General features: G+C 41.8%; 1 protein-coding gene across 1 annotated transcript in view; it reads right to left on the bottom strand.

The window, feature by feature from the left end:
- Positions 1-22,809, bottom strand: part of CDH16 (cadherin 16) — an 841,291-nt gene that overhangs the window by 498,028 nt on the left and 320,454 nt on the right. Inside the window, exon 10 of the mRNA XM_069217207.1 lies at positions 2,189-2,265. Coding sequence (XP_069073308.1) covers positions 2,189-2,265 — 77 coding nt within the window. The remainder of the gene's footprint in view (positions 1-2,188; positions 2,266-22,809) is intronic.

Below are 22,809 nucleotides of genomic sequence, written 5' to 3' on the forward strand. Positions count from 1 at the left end.
TTGCGACTCCCAATAATCTTTTTTTTTCTCTAGATTTTCTGAAGGCCCCTGAAGATGATTGCACTGGACACAATTTGATTTAATCTTTCAGGTAATGTTTGTGGATCTTGATTTTCTTTCTCGATCTGACACTAAAATACACAACAAAGGTGCACGTACTGCAATCAATACATAAAATTATCTTGTTTTTATGTGACACATAAGTGTAGTAATTACACAACAATAAAGAACAGGCAGCAATCGTGGAAAGATGTGGATGTTTAGCCTCCAAACAAATATCAAAGGGATTTGTGAAGATGGAGACAAAATACAGTTTAAGAGTGCCTAGGTTATACAAAACTTTTCTTTAAAAAAATATGATTTTCTCAGGAAGCAAACTAAATCAGACTCTAATTCACTTGTTATGTCCAAGATACTCATAGAATCTCAATTACTGTAAAGCAGAAAAGCATATTGGAAGTTTCCCATTCTACAGCAAATATACCCGGGACCTACCAGTCCATGTAAAAAGCATGGGTTATATAAAATAAATAAATAAATAACTAAAAATATGAATAAAAATAAATGCAGGGACTCAAACATTTTTTTACGAGCATGCTGCCAGTGAATACTGGTGTTGCCAAAAACTGAGGCTCCCTAATTTAGATTGAAGCTTTTTTTCCCACCACCTTACATTTCTACTCTCTTCATCTCCGTTTTGTAGGTTATTTTGCATCTGTTTTCTCTATTTCTCTGTTTTCTCATCTCTTTTTTCTTTCACTCTGTTTCACCTTTCTATCTCAGAATCAGAGTTAAATTCTGATGATAAAAACTAAGGGACAGATTTAAATCCTAATGTACAGAGTATTGCCCATTGGCCTGGTGGAGGACTTTGGGCCTGATTATGAATTCCGCCTGCCAAACTTCCTACGGGGAAGTTGCCGCCTTACTGGCTACCTCCCCGCTGAGCCCATTATGACTTTCCCACTGGGCTGAAAGGCAGACACCAAGATTTCTGCCCGTCAGCCCAGCGGGAAAGAGGCGGCAGCATTGTTGCCGGCTCGTAATTGAGCTGGTGGCAATGTTGCCACCTGCAGGGGGCACCAGCACCCTCGCAATGCTCACTGTCTACATAGCAGATAGTGAGCACTGCGAGGGTGCTGAGCAGGGGGACACCTGCACTGCAGATGCCATGTGCATGGGCAGTGAAGAGGACCCCCTGTAGCCCCCTGCACCTGTTCCCAGCCAGCCATTTTATGGTGGTGATACCGCCACGAAAAGGCTGGCGGAGAACCAGGTCATAATCAGCAGGGCAGCGCTGACTTCAGCACCACCCTGGCTGATTCTGACCTCCACCATCGTCAGCCCATCGAAGATCCCGGCGGAGACGGCTGTAGGTTGGCTGGGCTGCCCACCAACCTCTTAATGTGGCGGTTGAAGGCCCTAAATGTCTTCCAGGTTGAGAATACCTCTGCCTGCCAGATTTATAAATGTCTGCCAAGCAGCCAGTCATTTATAAAGGCACTGGTATGAACAGTTGTCACGGTGGTTCCTGTCAATGCATTTTATTGTTTGCTGCAGGGCTGCATCAGAAGGATGCCGCCCTGTAGCAAACAGTATTCTTTTTATCTTTTCAAAAAGAAAATCCAGAAACATTTTTTACTGTTCCTTACCGCCAGGTTAAAAAAATGACTACATCAGCCCATCTAAACTGGGTAGCAGACACTTTGTCATTTCTTCAATGGCCCTTCCTCCCAAGGGCTGTCAGAGAAGTTTGGCCATGGTGGAAACAGAGTAGTCTCCTCCATGGCCAAACTTAAGGTCCACCTGCAATTAAATTCAGCAGGCGCATCACTATATTGGTCAGCAAAGAACTCTGTCGTCATTGTGACGAAGTGCCCTCTGAGGCAACATATAAATCAGGCCCTAAGACCCTGTTCAAGAAGTAAGTACAGTTGCCAACCATCTACAACCACTGGCACAAGCTAACCCTCTACGGCTAATGAAAGGACATTCATTATCTGTTTTTCTTTTTTGTTATTAGAGTCAGGAAATTCGATAAATTAGTTTCATATGCCTTTGTGCTTTATTAGAAAACATATATTCCATCCCACTACAGCATCAGCTAGACCCTGAGAAGAATTACAGTACTTTGAACTCTATAACAAATTTATATTTTTAGGTTTATTCTTCCGTGTTTTATGCTTACCATAGTTTTTGAGAACACTGGAGGGCTGTCATTTATATCCACTACGTTAATAATCACGGTGGAAGTGTCGGTGAGACCTGCAAGTGAAACAAACAATCAAAGTTGTGGACAAGGGTACAGGAGAAGGAGCAGAATTACTAAAGTGAAACCTAGTGGCATTTTGTTTTCATTTTAGGTCTTTATTTATATAATAACTATTTTCATTTCTATTTTTTTGTGGTACCTGTCATGTACCCGACCCGGCAGAGAACAAATGAGCTAGTTATTTTGACAAAATAAAGGATGTTTTATGTTGCATAATGGAAACAACTGAAATTGAAATAGGAATCTCAGAGAACAAGGAAGCTTTTACATTTCACTTTCCTTTTCAAAACAAATGTCTCTACGGTGGCAGGAGCTGAACTTTTCCACTGTAATCAACCTGTGCAGACGGCAGAAACTGAGCGATGGCAGTATGAAAGTCTGACCCCTCACACCACATCAACCCATCCCTTATAGTCCTTAGGCTGTAATCCTGAGATGCCTGCCACATCACAGATAGTTTTGTGTAAATAGTTCCAGATGGTGCATTTTACAACACCATTTTCCTAATAAAAAATGGTGAAATTGTCTAAGGAATTGTCTAAGGTTTTGAAGGCAGCTCTGAAAGGACGCTTGCAAAATATTCCAAGATTTCTTTGTCTCATGTTGAGACCAATTATGGACAGGTTATTCCCCAAAAACTGTTGAAAATAATGACATTGAATGATACAATACAACTCTGTTCAGTTTATCAAAGTAAAATACTAACACGCCAAAGGTTTCCACACCATTTTAAATAATTCTGAGATGGACTGTGTCAGGCCTCTGATGCACTGTTCATCACTTTGACTTTTCACTAATGTAATTTCCCCACCCTGCCCACTGCAAACGGATTACTAGTCATATATTTGAAATGAGAATCTAAGTGAAGAGGAATGGTTGGAAACTCATTAGCTCACACATTATTCATCCCACAGCCTTAGACAGTGCTAGCGCGTCTGACCTTATTTGGTTACTTAGCATTAGTTTAGAAGGGGACACGTTAGAGGTTCAATGGACCTTTTGACTGCACTTAGAGTAGTTCCCACTATAAGACTCAGTTCCAATACAAATCAACATCAATACCAATCAATAACATCAATAATCTTGGGAGTCAGTAATTTCCACACACCATGAACCTCTTGGGCATGAATAACCACACTTTTATGTAAAAGTTAGAATTTTTATTTCCCTATATTAACAATGCTAATATTACGTAACTTAGTCTCAAAATCAAATGATAAGCATACAGGAACAATACTGGTTGACCGAATCTTCTAAAGAATCTCAATTTAATCAAAGCTTGGACCACTACACATTTTAAAGTTACAGTACAAATCAATAGCAAGAATACCTGCAATAGAAATGACGTACATTTAGATTCAGCAAGGAAAGGACATCAACTGTTGTTAATATTTAGCAGTTATCAATCATTGATTATCCTAACTAACCTTCTGATTAGAATAACATGTTTGGGCTTCATGCAAAACAATTTAGTCAACACAAATTTGGAAAACATCTAACTATGACTCTATCAAAATTAGCGGTTTGGTACCTAAGAACAAAAGCAAATAGACATAGCGATCAGTAACATCGTCTTATACCTTGCCTCAGTTTGGATCGGCAATCTGCGAATGCCTTTGTCAATTGGGCATCTGTTCAGTCAGCAAAGCATCGGAATTCAGCATTAAAGTTCAAGATAGAAATATCTCAGAAACGGACGTAATAGAATGTCACTTCTCATTAAAGATTTAGGAAAAAGTGAGCATGTCTCCTCTTGGGGCGGTCAAGAAAGATAATGGTAAATTGTGTCTCCCCTCTCGGTGCAGTCTGGCTAAGTTAGATTCCCTAAAACTACTTCCCACGTTGCTATTGGTTAAAGAATCGTACGTGTACATTTAGACCAATGAAAGCAGAACCTCAGATCTAAGAATTTACTAAACAGTTGTTCACATGTCGATGATTGGCTCCTCTTCTCCTGGTCCCATTGTTGGGCTCGTCAGGTAAAACAGTTATATCAGCTTATACTTCAGTCAGTGCATCCATTCTTGGTTCCTGGGAACATCGCATTTACACACACTAAGTTTTACAAAGTATCCATAGCTAATACAACATATTCTAGCAAGCAGTTCTCATGGGAAATAATATCAGCAACTAGTGTTCGGTCAACGCAATGTAAAATTACAATTTAATTCCCTAAGCAGCCATTTTATGATTCGGCTAAGCAATGCAAATTGACATGAGGCCGTGCAACTAGGCCCAAGACCTCGCTAAATTAAGGTCTATGATTAATAATACAAATACATAATACATAACCATTAGTATGACATACTACTACATTAGACCAAACATTAGCACGACATTTTACTTTAATAAGCTGTTCATAAATACACTTTGTGATTATTGGTGGTCACTCAAGTAGGCACGTTTTCAAACTCATGTATTATTTTTCTATATTAACTCATTTTCTATGCAGATTTAACATTCAGAATACATGAATATTCATTAGTAAAATTTCAGCGTTAACAATCCCTCCTCTGATGACTAAATATGTCATCACACTTACATCTTCCCACACAAATCTTCACTTCTGCTAAAATGTCATCTCTATCCCTTTTAATCTTCGTTCCCTCTTTGAATTTTCCCTAAACAACTTTTCCATTTTTATCTCTTCCCTCCTCTAACCTTTTTACATTTTCTTTCATTTAATCACATGATACAATTTACATATTCCCAATTATGCAAATCACAATAATCAATATCCCTTGTATTATTTTCAATAATATCCCATCCCCACTGCTGATGAGCCAATTTCCCACTGAAGCAAATCCTTTGCCAACTTTCTCCCAAATACCTGGTTCTTTCAACTCTTTCAATTCAGCACTATCATTAGTCAAATTAGTAAGCATGCTTCAAATTTCTTTGCTATTACCAGGAATATATGAACCACAATGCTTTGAATTCAGCATTTTTCAAACTCTGCCATCATTTGCTAAAAGAATGTCTAACGCAAGGCAGTTTTGAAGAGTCATGGATCTTACAGCAGCAATTTCTGTATCCATTAGTATCATGGCTCCTGAAAAATTTGTCAACATGTTATCCACAATAGTAGACAACTTTCGAATCTTTATAGAATTCAGAACAACTCATACTGAAGGAATTATTGCCCCAAATATGTCTCCCACTATACTAGAAGGAGACTCTCTCTTTTGTTTGGTGTGATGTAACTCAGTCATTTTTGGTAATCTTTTCAAGTCCTTAAGTTGAAATATCTTTGGGAAAACTATCCCCAAGTAACACATGCCATACCATCCTCTTGGAAGACGGTAATAAGCATTCGACCCACAGATGTAATAAATTGCAGGAATCGCTGGATCCTGCCCATTCAACATGAACATCCATTTACTCTGATACAAAAACACATGTCTACATTCACTCATTCCCACAAACAACGTACCAGTACTAGATTTATGCCTATATATACAAAGCTTGCTTACGTGTTGCGCATCTAAAGCTAACCTTCCTTGTGTTTTTATTTCACTAAATGCATAATCATGTCTAAATGTCCTTTTCTCTAAGCCCTTTTCTAACTTCTCCTTTAATGCCTTTCCCCTGTCATCTGATCTAAAAAGCACTTTTCTAGTGGAGTAAGCAAGCATTTCAGATTGCTTCGATGTGCATATGCAGTGCCAAAAGTTAATGTAGACTTAAAGTATCCTCTCACTAATTCTATAGTGTTCTGCTTAGCTACTCTACTCAGGTACTTAATTATGAGGAGAAACGAAAACACAACATTGTAGTTGGAGTAGAAATACTGGATGTACTCCTGTTATAGAATCTTGTTAGTAACAGACTACAACTTATCCCATAAGTGAGGGTAAGCAATGGTAGGTAACTCCTCCTTCGACTAATGAAGGAATCTGCGTGCAAACATAACAATTTCTCGCATCCTTCTTCTCAACATTCTCACTCAATAAGCAATATAAAACATTAGAAGAAAGTTCTCCTTGTGCATTATCTACGTGCAAATACTTCTCATCTAACCTGAACTTCTCTATTTCTGTGAGTGAAGTAGTTGTCTCTAAATCTGAAGTATGGTTGGCTTTACTCTTGTCAAGAACAGTCATTTCCACAATCAATACCAGGCACAATATCATTCATACAATTGCCAAACCAATACTCAAGTATTTACAGCATCTACTGTTCCTAACCTGCTGGATAATGTTGCTCATGATCTGAAAAGAATCAGAAAGCGGAAGAGAAAAAATAGTAACTATTCAGCAAACATCAAACACAAAATCTTCAATCTTCTTTCAGTAATTATTTACAGCTTTCAGTCTTACTTCCAGGATTCTTTTGTCAAAATCGGTAAAGTCAAAATTTGGTTTAGCAGCTTGGTCAGATCAGGTTATGTTGTCAAATCAGGTTATCAAAATCCTCTCCGGTTACTTTCAACAGTCTTTTTTTTCTTTGTACTTTTCTCAACTTATAGCTTAAACATTTCAGTTCATCAGTTTCCTTCAAGTGCCAAAATATTGTCCTAGAATGTCAAAAAGCCAAAAATTCTCCTTGCCATTTACTTGTGGTTGCATACGCCCATTCAGAAGTAGCGCACCTTTGACTTGAAATTCTCTTTCTTTTCAGTTTTTGATCTCCATTCAACTCTCCTTCACTCAGATCTTCTCTCCTTGTTGTATCTACTTCCTCCTCAATAGTTGTCACTACAATTGCTTCCTTTCTCTTTGCTTGTGACTCTGGCCACTTATCTCCTTTCAGTGGACCTTTTGTTAATGCCATTCGCAGTATCTAATCTGTAACTTCTTCTTGCTCTGCAGGTCTTTCTCTTGACCGACCTGCAAATGGCTCAGGAGGAGTCAGACCACAGTGGCTTTGATCTGCCTCAACTCATTCCCCCTCGGGGTCTGTTGTTTGCTCTGTTCGTCTCTCAAGATCGTCTACTTCTGGGAGAGCCCTCCTCTGATTAGACTCTCTTGCTGCCTCAATTGAGATTGGTTCACTTTCACTTTCCTATAGGTCTTCTCTTTCATCTCTCACAGGAGTGGCTGAACCATTCTCGATTTGCTCAGATCTGGTCTCAGTTCCTCTTTTTCCTCTTTCCGGCTCTGAGGTGGTTCTAGTCATTGTTGGTACTCTCAGCAACTCTTCTTCATTCTGCAAAGGACGTGCCACTTTTCTCATATGGCTTGCGTGGATCCAGTTCGGAACTCCAGCGCACTTCACAGCTGTGGTAGGGATCAAAACTACCAACTGGTAAGGGCCTTTCCACCAAGGCTCCAAACACGTTTTCCTCATGTTTTTTCTGATCACAAACCAGTCATCTGCTCTCAGGTTGTTTCCTTGATCTTGAGACGGATGCAGTATAGTGGCTTCGATCGAATGAGAGAAAGAGTGAACCACATCAGCCAGAACTTTTCAGTAGTCCTACACCATCTCATCTGTTATGTTCACAAGAGCATTTGCAGGAACCGCTGGCAACCTCATTGCTCTGCCCATGAGGATCTCATGCAGTGACAATCCTGTATTCCTGTCGTATGTGTTTGGCGTTGTCATCAGAACTAACAGTAGTACGTCGGGCCATTTCAGATTCGTCGACGAACACATTTTCACAATTCTTGATTTCAAGGTACCATACATCTGTTCCACAAGTCCTGATGCTTCAGGGCAGTATCTATAATGCAACTTCTGCTCAATGTTTAAGGATGAACATAGTAATTTAATTATTTCATTGTTGAAGTGACTTACTCTATCTGATTCTAAAGAGATCGGAAATCCAAAACGTGGTATCTGTTCCCTAAGCAGTCATTTCGCTACTGTGAGGCTGTCATTTCTTTGTGTAGGATAAGCTTCAATCCAATGACTAAAGATGCAGACAATCACCAACACATATCTCAATTCTTGACACACAGGCCTCTCCATAAAATCCATCTGCATTCTGCTGAATGGACCTCCTGCTCTTCCAATGTGGCTCAAATTGACTACTGTCCCTTTCCCTGAGTTCATTTGTTTGCAAATGACGCAACAATGGCAAACTGCTTCATCAACCTGTCTAAACTTTGGATTGAACCAATTCTGCTTGAACAATCAAATCATTGCATCCCTCCCAACATGGCTTGACCATGATAATATCTAGCCATTTGAGTCAACAAACTGTTCGGCAGCACTAATGGACCTTCTTCTGAAATCCACAGTTCAGCCTGAAACTGTACACATTTCATTTAGTCCCATAACCTTTTCTCCTCCCTATTAACATTATTCTGCAATGTCTACAGCGCTTCCAAGATATCTATAACATGTAATGCATAACCTGGACTTGTCTCATCTTCCTCAGGCAACAATTACCACTTATCCTTGAACGATATACAGTTCAATGCGCAGAAACTTGGACTTGATCCGCACATCCATTTCCCATTGACACAAAATCTTGTGATTTCAGATGTGCACTGCATTTCACCACAGCAATCTTTTCATGCATTTGGATAGCTTGCAACAACTTTTGAATTCTCTCAGCATTTCTTACTGGTGAACCAGAAGAGGTCAGGAAACTTCTCTGCGACCACAACTGGCCAAAATCATGCACTATTCCAAATCCATGCTGGCTATCTGTATAGATCAGAGGACTTCAAACTGGGGGGCAGGCCCCCCTTTGGGGGCCTCAAGTGATCCAGGGGGGGCACCAGGCTCTGGCCAAGAGAAGCATTATACAGATCACAGGGATTTTATTTAAGCAGAAGCATGTTGTTGTATTTTTAAAAAGGTAGCAGTACTTAACTGCAATGTTTAAATAGGTCAGAACATAGCCAAACTTTGAAATAATTGTGAAAAATTCTGAGGGGGGCCCAATGATTTGTATTTTTCAACTTGGAGACCACTGGTATAGATAGTAACTTTGAGCTACACAGAAAAATGGCATGCTCTAGTAAGGGCTACCAGTTCCGCTACTTGTGCAGAGTATAATCCTTGAAGCCAGGATGCTTCAAGTATACCAGAAATCGCGCACACAGCATATCCTGCTCTCAGTATTCCCGTATTATCCCTTAGACAGGAACCATCAACAAAGAAAATCTTGTCATTCTCTTCCAATAGGGTGTCTCTGATATCGGGGTCTTGGTGTTGTGCACAGATCAGTTACTTCAAGACAATCATGCTCAATATGTTCCAATTTTCCAATTTCAACATTTTCATTTGGGAGTAAGATTGCAGGGGTAAGCACTGTACATCTTTTTAATGACACGTTTGGGGACCCCAGGATGCTCCTCTTATAGCGAGTCAGCCTTGTACCTGCATCTTTGTTCGTGTAAATAAAACTTCAATGAAGTGAGGGACCAAAATACTCAGGGGATGTCCCATCACAATGTCGTTACACAGTGCAAGGCTCTGACCAACCGCAGCGACTGAACGCAAACAGCCTGGTAAAGTTGCTGCAACTGGGTCTAAAGTAGCTGAAAAATATGCTACTGGGAGGTTTACACCACCATGGACTTGGGTCAAGACAGACAAAGAACATGCATCACGCTCATGACAGAACAACAAGAAAGGTTTTGTGTAGTCAGGCATTCCCAAAGCCGGGGATTTGCACAAACTCTCTCTCAACTCAGAAAATGCTTTCATACAGGCCTGATCTAACACTAGGTGATCAGTGACTTCTTTGTGAGTCAGCTTCTGCGATGGCTTTGAAATGACTAAAAAGTTGGGAATACATTCGCGACAGTGGCCTACCATACCCAAAAATATCCTGACATCTCTGTGTGGCCTGGAGACTCATCTGCAATATGGTTGACCCTTTCTCTGGATATTTTCCTAATCCCCTTCTCAATCTGGTGACCCAAATATTTCACTTCTTTCTGCCAGTATTGTAATTTAGTTGGAGACACTTTATGACCATTCTTTCCTAAATGTTTCAGTAAGGCAATCGTTTCATATTTGCACTCTTCCTTTGTTTTGGATGCGATCAACAAATCATCAATGTACTGTACCAATGTCAATTGGAAAGGCATTTCCAATGACTCCAGGTTCTTTTTCAAGATCTGGTTGAAAATGGAAGGTGATTCTGAAAAACCTTGAGGAATTCTACACCAACAGTAAACTTGATCTAAATATGTGAAACTGAAGAGAAATTAACTATCCTCATGAAGAGGCACAGAAAAGAATGATTGTGACAAGTCTATAATGGTGTACCATTCAGCATCACATGGAATCTGAAACAAAATCACTGCTCGATTTGGTACTACAGGACAACATTTAATCTCAATATCATTTATTTTCCTCAAATCATGGATCATGAAATTTCCCACAGGGCTTTCTCAGTCCCATTATCGGTGAATTACATGGGCTGCTCAATACTTCTTTCAAAACCCCTTGGTTTACAAATTCTGCAATTATGGGAGCAACCTTTTTAATGATGTCCCATGTCATGTGGTATTGGGTAATCTGGGAAAAAATTGCGTTCAGCTTTACTGGAACCTTAACTGGCTCAACTCCTTTTATCAGGGCAATGTCTTTCCCTGTCAAATCCCACACTCTCTCTTTAACTTTTCCTTGCAAGTCAGAAGGAAGATCCTTAACTGTAAAAACTGTAAAGAAAATAATCAGAAGGTACTCCTCATTTATTATCTCACACTCTGTCTCTGCAGTTGGGTCATCCTCATCATCATTGTTTGTCTGTATCGCAAGTCCATCATTTTAAGAAGTAATCGAGCATTTTGTTTTACCTAGCAAGTCCATTCCCAGTAAGGATACCGGACTTGAGTCACAAACTACAAATTTGTGCAATCCCTCAAAGTTGCCAATTTTAACCTGAACTGGTTCTGTAATTGGGTTGGTCAAATACTGTTTCGCTACTCCTACAATCTGAACTGTTTTTCCTGAAAGGGGCAGGTTTGGAACATCTGCAGTTCTCACTTTAGAGCGTGTAGCTCCTGTGTCAACCAAGAATGAAACTTTGTGACCCATTACTTTTCCCTTCACATATGGACCCTTCTGATCTACTTCTAAGGAAGCTGCAAGCACACATTCCTCTTCGTCCAAACTCTCACTTACCCAATCATTCTTTATTCCATTCTCTCTGTGTAACGGGAACTGGTGTACTGTGTTGTTACTCTGGTTAAACTTCTGACCTGTGACCTGTTGAGGAAGCATCACCTGCTGCTGCTCCATTGGGGCTTGTCTGGGTACCATTTGAACATGCTGTTGCATTGGCTATAACTGTGCCATCTGCACACATGGCCTTTGCACCGGCTGCATGGCTTGAACATTTTGCATCTGATTCACATTGCTTTGAAAATTTGGATTATGACCCCTCACTCTTGGTCCTCTCATGTTTTGGAACAAATTGATATCACTTGTTTGCTGAACAACACCTTCCTGTACCATCATCGGACACTCCCACTTCCAATGTCCGATCCTTCACTAAGCGTGGCATGGCAACAATCTCTTCATTCCCTGCACATCATTCTACAGTACCCAAATCGGGACTACGGTTTCCGCTTCCATTTCCTCCACGACTGATTTTGAAATACCACATTTTCCTGTTGTTGCAGCTGCCGTGGAAAATGTCCCTGCATCCCTGTTTGTGCCACTTTAATCTGCATCGCCAAAGCCTTTTCTTTCACCTTTCTCTGCTTCAAATCAATCTCATCTCTACAGTACTTTGCATACTGCAATATTTCATCAATCGGCTTCACTTGCCAGCAAATCAAATGACTCTTAATCATCTGGCTAATTTCAGGTCTCAATCCTTCCACAAATCTGAACACAAAATGAATCATATCTTTTGGTTCAATTGTTTCTGTTCAACTGTAATGCTTAAATGCCTGAAACAATCTCTCATAATATGCATGTATTGATTCTTTCGCTTCCTAGGCTGTCCTGTCTATACTCTGCCAGTCAATGTTTTTGGGCGAAATACTCGTTTTCAAAAATTCAATCACTTTATAGTAGTATTTCATCACCTCGGTAGAAGGTGAACCTGTGATCGGGTCTCTCTCTCGTTCCTTTGTTGCCCTATATATCCGCTCCTCTTGCACTCAATCCATAATATCTTTAACAGGGTGTTCAATTCTTCCCACAGGCATTTTGCAAGTTTCACAAACCTGTCTGTCTTCTTGTACCATTCTACTGGTTTCTTTCTCAACCTGGGGTGATCATTTGTAAAGGACAGAATGTAACTTCTGCCCAATGGGACATGGACAAAATTCCCTCCTGGAATTTCTCTCATTGGTAAAACTTTAATGGGTCCTCAACCTGCTGCACATGCGCAGTAAGATTTGCGGAATCCCTTTTCTTCTTATTTCTCTTCTTTACCCATCTGCCTTCCCACTTTTCTAATGCTCTCCATGTCTGGACGCTTTGGAGTAACTCCCTAAGGTGTGCCTTCATTCTTGCAGATCTCATGTGTTTGAAATCTTTTGAGTCAAAATCTAATCTGTAACTCCTCTTCAAGTGTTTTGTTTTCTCTATTTCTATGCTATATTTCTCTGCTAAGTCTGCTAGTATTTGATGCACCTCACTTGCTTCCCTTTTAATTTTCGGGCACAAGTTTCTCATTTCTGCTGGATTCAAGTCTGTTCACACCCATAGTTCCTTCAATAAGTTCACCCGCTTCCATCCCTAGTCTAGTATAGTTCAAGTACTCCTCTCCGCTAGGAGCACTTTGCAGGGTATTCAGCTTATCTAACCATTCAGTCAATTTTTGGGCAGTCAAACCTTGCAGTGAAATGTTGTTGGGCTGGGTATTTGGCAACCGTTGTACAGTTAGTTTTTGGAGACTGTGGTGTCAGTAACTTTAGGCTATGGCTCATGTTTGACACTGTTTCTAACAATGATCCTATTCCATCAAAGGTCTGTCCCACAGGAGAGACTACTCGGATACTCTCATTGAGTCCTCCCCTCATTGAACTCTGACTGAGGACTCCCTGTCTATTTGTACTGTTATTTCCCTGGGCAAACAAGGGTATGACTGGACCAATGGTGGAGGGTACAGACACAGCGTCTGGACTTGATCTAATATTCCGGTTCTTTGGATGCATTATTCCTGTATTCTGATTCATCAGTGTGGACATCTCTGTCTGTGTCCATGTTATAGGAGAGTATTTTGGCATTGCTTGTGACTACACTTGAGGCAGTAAGAGTGAAGTTGGCTCTGTCTGAACCAATATCAGTTTCTGGTAAGCCTGTCCTGGTGGCATTATGAGGTCTGTGGCAGTTTCTACAATGGGCACATCAGGGTAAATTCTTGGGACATTCGGCTGTAGCATCAGATTTTGTGCTGCCGATGTAGTAGGTACATCAGGACTGCTCTACATTGGGCTCTATGTCATGCTATGCCTAATCTGCACTGGACTCGTCGCCATGTTAACAGGTGTTGGTGCAGAAGGGTTTACACTAGTGCTCAGTCCACTCTCTTGTGCTGCATACGGTGGGGGACGATTTCTCAGTGACTGTAAAATGAACTCATCATCATCTGACTCTTCCTCTAGTGTTTTAGATCTCCTAGATTCTTTTGATCTCCACTCCCTACCCTCAGAGGGACTTCTGTTTGTCTTTCTGGTAGCTTTCCTTTCTTCTCTCTTGCTGTCCTGTGTGATTGCAGGCAACAACTTAATTCCCTGTAAAGTATCGGTTCTCCAAAATTTCTGATTACTGTCCCTCTTAGCCTTCGCTAGTGTCTTATCCACCTTTCTTATTCTCCTCTCAAACCTCTGTTGCTTCTGCTGTCTGGCTACTAATTCCCAGATTGCTAATGCCTTGAACTGTGCTTGTCTCGGAGGGGTTTCAAATCATATAGCACCCTCCTCAAGTTATCTAAGCTCCTCAAACTAAAGGTTCCATGGGCAGGAAACGCTAAACTCCCATCTTTCTCTATCACTGAAGAGAAGTTTGCTGCACCTTGTCTTTTAATGAAGCAATGGTGCAGCAAACATCTCTTCTAATACAATGTAAGTAGGTGTACCTTCTGGTGGTGAAATATCTCCTATACTCGTTGTAATGCACATATCTCCCCTTATGGCACTCTTTAGAGGTTTGAACATTTTAATTTCTGCGACCTTTATGGTATTCTAAATCAAATCAGGAAGTGACTTTTAATCCCAGAATCCTTTTCACTGACCTTCTCAACCAATTACCCTTCACGGTTGTTCACCAATCCGTGCGTGACCCTTCTCACTAACCAACCTATCACCGCGCAGCTCTAATGACGTCCCACTCACACGTACAGCAGCTGACAAAGTCTTGCGGCTTGTCCTCCCAAACTCAGATTCACATTCAACGAATGCTAAATTATTGCGAGCACTAAACAAAATCAAAACCCAATTTATCTGTTTACTACAGGTAGGGTAACACAATCACTTGAGAAACCTTACGGTTTTTTCACTGACGGCCTTTCGTTCTAACAGCTTCTCCTTCTTTCTCACTTTCTCTGATTTGCAAGCAAAATTCGACATGCAAATTTTACTCTCAACTGATCAGAGGGTCTGTCCTGATACACATAGGAGTCGCCAGCTCTCAGTCGAAAATTCTTTCACTCCCTTTGACTCACACTCTGACTTGTCGACTACGCCCGATCAACCTATTAAACCAGACAAAATACAACAGAAAACAAGTGTCTCATACACTTTTCAATATACTCCGGAGCCTTAGACCTCGCAGGGCCCATATACCACCAACCACATGGACAATTTTGAGCACAAAGCGCCACACACTACTTCGGAGTACGCAAACTAACTCCTTCAACAACTTCATTTGGAGTATGCAAACTCCCTAAACCCTCACAAACATCACAATTTTGCGATTTGCATAAGCTGTGCAAGTGAAAGACCTATTCCATTCATACTGTTACTGGAACGCCAAAACCATCCTCAAACAATCATTGGCAAGCTACAAGGCTCTGGGAAAGTCGTTCTAAGTATTTAGGGATACATTTTCTCTCCACTTTGCATCATCGCATCTAAAAATCCAAACTTTCTGCAAATTATTTTCTCTTTAGGTGGACTAACCATGTACTGGGCTTTTATGATGGGCTCTTAAGGAGATTAACCATTTCCCGGGCCTTTATGATGGGCTCTTAATGAGACTAACCATCTACCAGGCCTTCATGATGGGCTCTTAAGGAGACAAACCATCATAATCTGCTACCATCACTGTTAGCGCGTCTGACCTTATTTGGTTACTTATCATTAGTGTATAAGGGGACGCGTTAGAGGTTCGATGGACCTTTTGACTGCGCTTAGAGTAGTTCCCACCATAAGACTCAGTTCCAATACAAATCAACAACAATACAAATCAATAACATCAATAATCTTTGGAGTCAGTAATTTCCACACACCATGACCCCTTGGCCATGAATAACCACACCTTTATGTAAAGTCAGAATGTTCATTTTCCTATATTAACAATGCTAATATTATGTGACTTAGTCTCAGAATAAAATGATAAGCATACAGAAACAATACTGGTTGACCAAATTTTCTAAAGAATCTCAATTTAATCAAAGCTTGGATCATTGCACATTCTAAAGTTACAGTACAAATCATTAGCAAGAATAACTGCAATAGAAATGACATACATTTAGATTCAGCGAAGAATAGACATCAACTGTTGTTAATATTTAGCTGGCATCAGTCAGTGAGGATCCTAAGTAACCTTCTGATTAGAATGGCATTTTTGGGCTTCATGCAAAACAATTTAGTCAACACAAATTTGGAAAACATCAAACTACGGCTCTATCAAAATTAGTGGTTGGTACCTAAGGACAAAAGCAAATAGACATAGCAATCCGTAACATCGTCTTATATCTTGCCTCAGTTTGGTTCAGCAATCTGCGACCGTCTTCGTCAACTGGACACCTGTTCAGTCAGCAAAGCATTGGAATTCAGCTTTAAAGTTCAAGATCGAAATATCGCACAAATGGACGTAATAGAATGTCACTTTTCAATAAAGATATAGGAAAAAGTGAGCACGTCCCCTCTTGGGTCAGTCAAGAAAGATAATGGCGAATTGTGTCTCTTCTCTTGGTGCAGTTTGGCTAAGTTAGATACTCTAAAACTACTTCCCACGTTGCTTTTGGTTAAAGAATCGCACATTTAAGTTTAGTCCAATGAAAGTAGAACCTCAAATCTAAGAATTTACTAAACCGTTGTTCACATGTCGATGATTTGCTCCTCTTCTCCTGTTCCCGTTGTTGGGCTCGTCAGGTATCAAATTTGTATCAGCTTATACTCCAGTCAGTGCATCCATTGTTGGTTCCTGGGAACATCACCTTCACACACACTAAGTTTTACAAAGTATCTGTAGCTAGTACAACATATTCTAGCAAGCAGTTCTCATGGGAAAGAATGTCAGCAACTAGCATTCGGTCAACGCAATTGAAAATTACAATATAATTCACTAAGCAGCCATTTTATGATTCATCTAAACAATGCGATTTTTGCATGAGGCCGTGCAACTAGGCCCAAGACCTTGCTAAATTAAGACCATTAATATGACATACTACTACATTAATCCAAACATGAGCACAACATTTTACATTAATAAGCTGTTAATAAGTACACTTCATGATGATTAGTGGTCACTCAAGTAGGCACATTTTCAAACTCATGCATTATTTTTCTATATTAGCTCATTTTCTATGCAGATTTAACATTCAGAATACATGAATATTCATTAGTAAAATTTCAGCGTCAACAACAGCAGACCTTTCAATCACGTTAAACAGTTTGTACACCCTCAACAAAGCTAGGTTAAACTTGCCTTTCAGGTTCTGGTCTAATACACCAGATAGACACAACTCTATTGTATTATTGTGCTACATAAAAGGGCTTCCTCGAACATGGATTAGGAAGGCATTCACATGTGTTTTGAAATAATAACAATGGCAGCGAGAATGGATTAAGTCAAATCATGGGAATGTTGAAATAAAATCAGGAATACATCTCCCCAAATCGTCATTTGCTATCACTCATGTATCAGTTGCAAATATTTTAGAAAAGCTCTGATTAGCTTTCAACATTTAAAAAATATACTTATTTAGTCTTAGAATAAGTAAACTAATTGTGTTGAAGGGTAAATAATAATACTGTATTTGTTTGATAGCACATTCACTTTCCCTAAATAAAAGCTTTTTACTTTAGTAAATAAGATTTTTTTTCCATGGCCTGGCTTATAGTGGGTACCTTGTGGCACTTACACCTTGTGCCAGGTCCAGTTTTCCCTTATTAGTAAAATAGAGGTGTTCTAGCAGCCTAGGCTGATAGAGGTAGCTATAGCAGAGCAGCTTAGGCTGAACTAGGAGACATGCAAAGTTCCTACTATACCACTTGTATCACTTAGCACTATATCATAAGAAAACACAATACTCAGAGTTACTAAAAATAAAGGTACTTTATTTTAGTGACAACATGCTAAAAGTATCTCAGAGGATATACTCCCTTAGGAGGTAAGTAATATACACAAAATATACATACACAAACCAAAATCAGGTAAGTAACAGTTAGAAAATTAGTGCAAACAATGTAGAACACAATAGAATGCAATAGGGGGAAATAGGCCTAGGGGCAACACAAACCATATACTTCAAAAGTGGAATGCGAACCACGAATGGACCCCAGGCCTAGTGTAGTGTGTAGAGGGTCGCTGGGAGTGTAAGAAACCACTAAGGGTGTCCAGGATACTCCACCCCAAGACCCTGAAAAGTAGGAGTAAAGTCACCCTACTACCCCAGAAAGACAGTAAAGTCGAGATAGGGGATTCTGCAAAGACAACAACTGACTGCAAAGCACTGAAGATGGATTCCTGGACCTGAGGAACTGTATAGGAAGGGGACCAAGTCCAAGAGTCATGCAAGTGTCCGGGGGGGGGGCAGGAGCCCACTAAACCCCAGATGAAGGTGCAAGAGGGCTGCCGGGATGAAGCCAAAGATTCTGCAACAACGGAAGGTGCCAGGAACTTCTCCTTTGGTCAAAAGATTTCCCACAAGATGCTGGAGGATGCAGAGTTGGTTCCACACAGAAGACCGCAAACAAGCCTTGCTAGCTGCAAGAGTCACGGTTGAGGATTTTGGGTACTGCCAGGGCCCAGGAAGGACCAGGAGGTCGCCCCTTGGAGGAGGAGACAGAGGGGGCGCTCAGCAACACGGAGAGCCCACGCAGAAGCAGGTAGCACCCACAGAAGCACCTGAACAGGCGCTTAGAAGATCTGAGGATGGCAGTCGACTCAGCACAACAAAAGAGAGTCCCACAAGACGGAGTCCAACTCAGCGAGCTGGGCAATGCAGTACGGAATGCTGGGGACCTGGGCTAGCTGTGCACAAAGGAAGTCTTGCAAGAGTGCACAGAAGCCCTAGCAGCTGCAGTTCACGCAGTACACAGGATTACTGTCTGGCGTGGGGAGGCAAGGACTTACCTCCACCAAATTTGGACAGAAGGGCCACTGGACTATCAAAGACATTTGGACCCAGCTCCTGTGTTCCAGGGACCACGCTCGTCAGGATGAGAGGGGACCCAGAGGACCAGTGATGCAGAAGTTTGGTGCCTCCATTGGCAGGGGGAAGATTCCGTCGACCCACAGGAGATTTCTTCTTGGCTTCCAGTGCAGGGTGAAGGCAGACAGCCCTCAGAGCATGTACCACCAGGAAACAGTCAAGCAAGCCGACAGGATGAGGCGCGACAATGTTGCTGGTGGTCTTCTTGCTACTTTGTTGAGGTTTTGCAGGCGTCCTGGAGCAGTCAGTGGTCGATCCTTTGCAGAAGTCGAAGAGGGAAGTGCAGAGGAACTCTGGTGAGCTCTTGCATTCGTTATCTGATGAGATGCCCACAGGAGAGACCCTAAATAGCCCACAGAGGAGGATTGGCTACAGAGAAAGGTAAGCACCTATCAGGAGGGGTCTCTGACGTCACCTTCTGGCACTGGCCCCTCAGAGCTGTCCATTGTGCCCTCACACCTCTGCATCCAAGATGGCAGAGGTCTGGGAGACACTGGAGGAGCTCTGGGCACCTCCCCTGGTAGGTGCTGGTCAGGGGAGTGGTCACTCCCCCTTTCCTTTGTCCAGTTTCACACCAGAGCAGGGCTGGGGGGGATCCCTGAACTGGTGTAGACTGGTTTATGCAAGAAGGGCACCATCTGTGACCTTCAAAGCATTTCCAGAGGGCAGGAGAGGCTTCTCCTCCCAGGCCCTTCACACCTATTTCCAAAGGGAGAGGGTGTAACACCCTATCTCAGAAGAAATCCTTTGTTCTGCCTTCCTGGGATTCGGCTTCCCAGGCCCCAGGGGGACAGAAACCCGTCTGAGGGGTTGGCAGCATCGGTAGCTGCAGAGGAGACCCCGGAACGTTAGTTTGGCAGTACCCGGGCTCTATGCTGGAGACCCGGGGATGCATGGAATTGTCAACCCAATACCAGAATGGTATTGGGGTGACAATTCCATGATCCTAGACATGTTACATGGCCATGTTCGGAATTACCATTGTGACGCTACATATAGGTATTGACCTATATGTAGTGCACGCGGGTAATGGTGTCCCCTGCAGTGGCAGTCCTGTGTAAGAATTGTCTGAGCTCCCTTTGGGTGGCAAAAGAAATGCTGCAGCCCATAGGGATCTCCTGGAACCCCAATACCCTGGGTACCTAGGTACCATATACTAGGGAATTTTAAGGGTGTTCCAGTGTGCCAATCAGAATTGGTAAAATTAGTCACTAGCCTGCAGTGACAATTTTAAAAGCAGAGAGAGCATAAACACGGAGGTTCTGGTTAGCAGAGCCTCAGTGATACAGTTAGGCACCGCACAGGGAACACATACAGGGCATATTATAAGCACTGGGGTCCGGGCTAGCAGGATCCCAGTGACACAGGCAAAAACAAGCATACGTACAGTAAAAATGGGGGTAATATGGCAGGCAAGATGGTACTTTCCTACAGTAAATAATAATACTGTAATTGTTTGATAGCACACTCACTTTCCCTAAATAAAAGCTTTTTTACTTTAGAAAATAAAATATTTTTTTCCAAATGCTACCATATCATTTTCAGGAAGTACATTAATTTTGTCCCTAAATGTCACCATGTCAATTTCAGTAAATTCTTTAATTTTGCAATCAAAAGCCATTACATTTTAGAAAATAATGGCCTGCAAGGAATGGCTATCATGCTCCCAGATATCCTCGAAATATTACAGTCGGTGCCATCACATATTCCCTTGTGATCCATCCTATACCAGTCAAAGCCATATTTTGTTAAAGTAAGCCAAATGAACTGCCAGTCAGTATCATGAGCCCAAGTTGCCCCTTCACAGGTCAGTCAATCCCATGTTCCAATGTATCCCACAAATGCCAATCAATGCACTCTTCTCAAGTATACTGCATTGTATACAGCTAATACATGTGTTTATGTAGTCCTCATGTACCATCCAAATGTTGTGATGTGATCAAGCATGACTTGTCAATAACTGATTCTATGTTATCTGTCCAGGAATGGTTTATCATATACGATGCATGGCATGTGCCAACATTTTTCCCATAGAACAGCCAGTCCCATAATTGGAAACAAGCATAGTTGCAGAGGCACAATTTTTCCTTGGGACTCCACCACCTGCAATGCTGAGTGATGGGGTGGCTGAATATCAAGGAGGCTTAGTTTTGATTCCTCCTAAAGTGTTTAACTTCCACTACCATGCATCTATCATTTCTTTATGTCATTCTAGGAGATTATGATCATCCCTGATATCTCTCTTTGTTACAGTATTCTCTTTTTCACACCTTCTTCGTTCTCCCTTTTCTGCCTTTCTCTCCCTTTCTCCCTTTTCTGCCTTTCTCTCCCCTGCTCTGAGTTGAAATCTGATCAAAAAATGAGGCCTCATCCCAAAAATGAGTGTTAGCGCCTACCACATGCATTCACCTGTGGAAATTAAGCAATTAATGGGTCTACTCTGATTATCACTAACTTTATGTGCTAAAGTGTATACTGTGTTGTTTAAGTTTCAGTTGAATATTGCACTACTACAGTTTCAATGCTATATGGTCTATTTTGTTCCTAGATGACTCACTTACAGTTTCTGACTTAAGGGTAAGGGGGGTTGTTCCTGATAGCCATCCCTGAGCAGAAGATACAACTTTTATATACTTCACCCCAAACACACTTGAGGAGGTTGTTGGTGTGCTGCACCCGTTCCCTTGCCGTCTTATCTGCTCACAGCACCTAAAAGCACTTTCTCCATAATCTGAGCAGTGTGGAAGGAGTGCCTTGTTCTGCGGGGCATAGCGTGTGACGAGCTCTGCCCTGCCTATAGGGCTTGGGTGTAGGAAGTGTCCTGTGGATGCCAGGGGTGTGAGGACCTCTCCCCTTTTCTGCCATGAGAGACCTCAAGGGGAGCCTGTCAGCAACCTCTCCTCCAGCGCCGACGAGGCACGCTTCTAGATGTGCACTGTGGCCCAGGTTATAGGAGAGCCAGTCTGCAAACGGCTTCTGCAGAAACACTTACCATGGTAGTTTGCGCTACTGCCTAAGGGCACCCTCACCCTGTGGGTGTGCTAAAGAAGGACGCCGAGGCCCAGGTTGCCAGAGAGCCCCCGTCCTGCCAGCCAGACAGGATGGAGAGATTTGTGCTTCCAAACTGGGAGGCTTGGCGCCCACACCTGAACTCGCCGGGTAGGAGATCGGGTGGTGGTGAGGAGCGCTGCTGCACCGCACCAGCGTGGGCCGTGGCCCGATGGTATCTCCTAGGGATAAGGGGAGATGTGTGCCAGAACCATATTCACCCTTAAAGGGGAGCTGACGACGGCCATTCCGGCCTTGCTCTTCGTTGAAGCTGCGGGGGACCCCGAGAGGACGACCCACACCCGTGTTTGTTGATTGAGCCCCCTCCTACACCTGGGGCTCATCTCCCAAAGCAGGAGCCTTGGAAAAAACAGCTGTGTCATCTGTAGGCATAAATAACAAAGCTGCAAACTCATAACTCATCTACCTTGTCAACATGTGCAAAATCGCTACAAGCCATCAACATGTTCCAGTCTACCAGAAGGTATCAAAGTGGCTGAGGTCATGTATCTTCTTTTACCTAATGTTGTGGTCCGCAAAGCTGATTTAACTGAATTTATCATATCCTTATTCTGTGCGGATTGAAGGATGTTTAAAAGCTAGTTCCTCCATGGCCTGGAATTCATGCTCTGATCTCTTAGAATACCGCCCCATGGAAGAAGGTTGGGTTTTTAGCATTAATACCATCTACAGTCACAAACTGCACATCAGTATACACAGCTCTAAACAATATCCAAAATATGCATGCTCAGCTTGAAGACCAGCCTATCCTGTCAATGTTCTGCGATTAATGTGTTTCCATATTGTAGCTGACAGTTTTATGAGCAATCCAGTATAATTTGATAATCTTTATCCAATGATGGGCATTTCCCACATGACAAAAGTTCTGTTGCGATGTGCAGGAAGTTATCTCAGTGGCAGTGGCATAGACAATGCACTTATTGAGGCTGAAATCCTTGGAAGCAAAACTGTCCAGTCAGTATTAAGCAGAACTCACTATGTTTATTTGTTACAAGGTATG

This window comes from Pleurodeles waltl, chromosome 12, assembly GCF_031143425.1.
Source record: "Pleurodeles waltl isolate 20211129_DDA chromosome 12, aPleWal1.hap1.20221129, whole genome shotgun sequence".
In the NCBI taxonomy this organism is placed as follows: Eukaryota; Metazoa; Chordata; class Amphibia; order Caudata; family Salamandridae; genus Pleurodeles; species Pleurodeles waltl.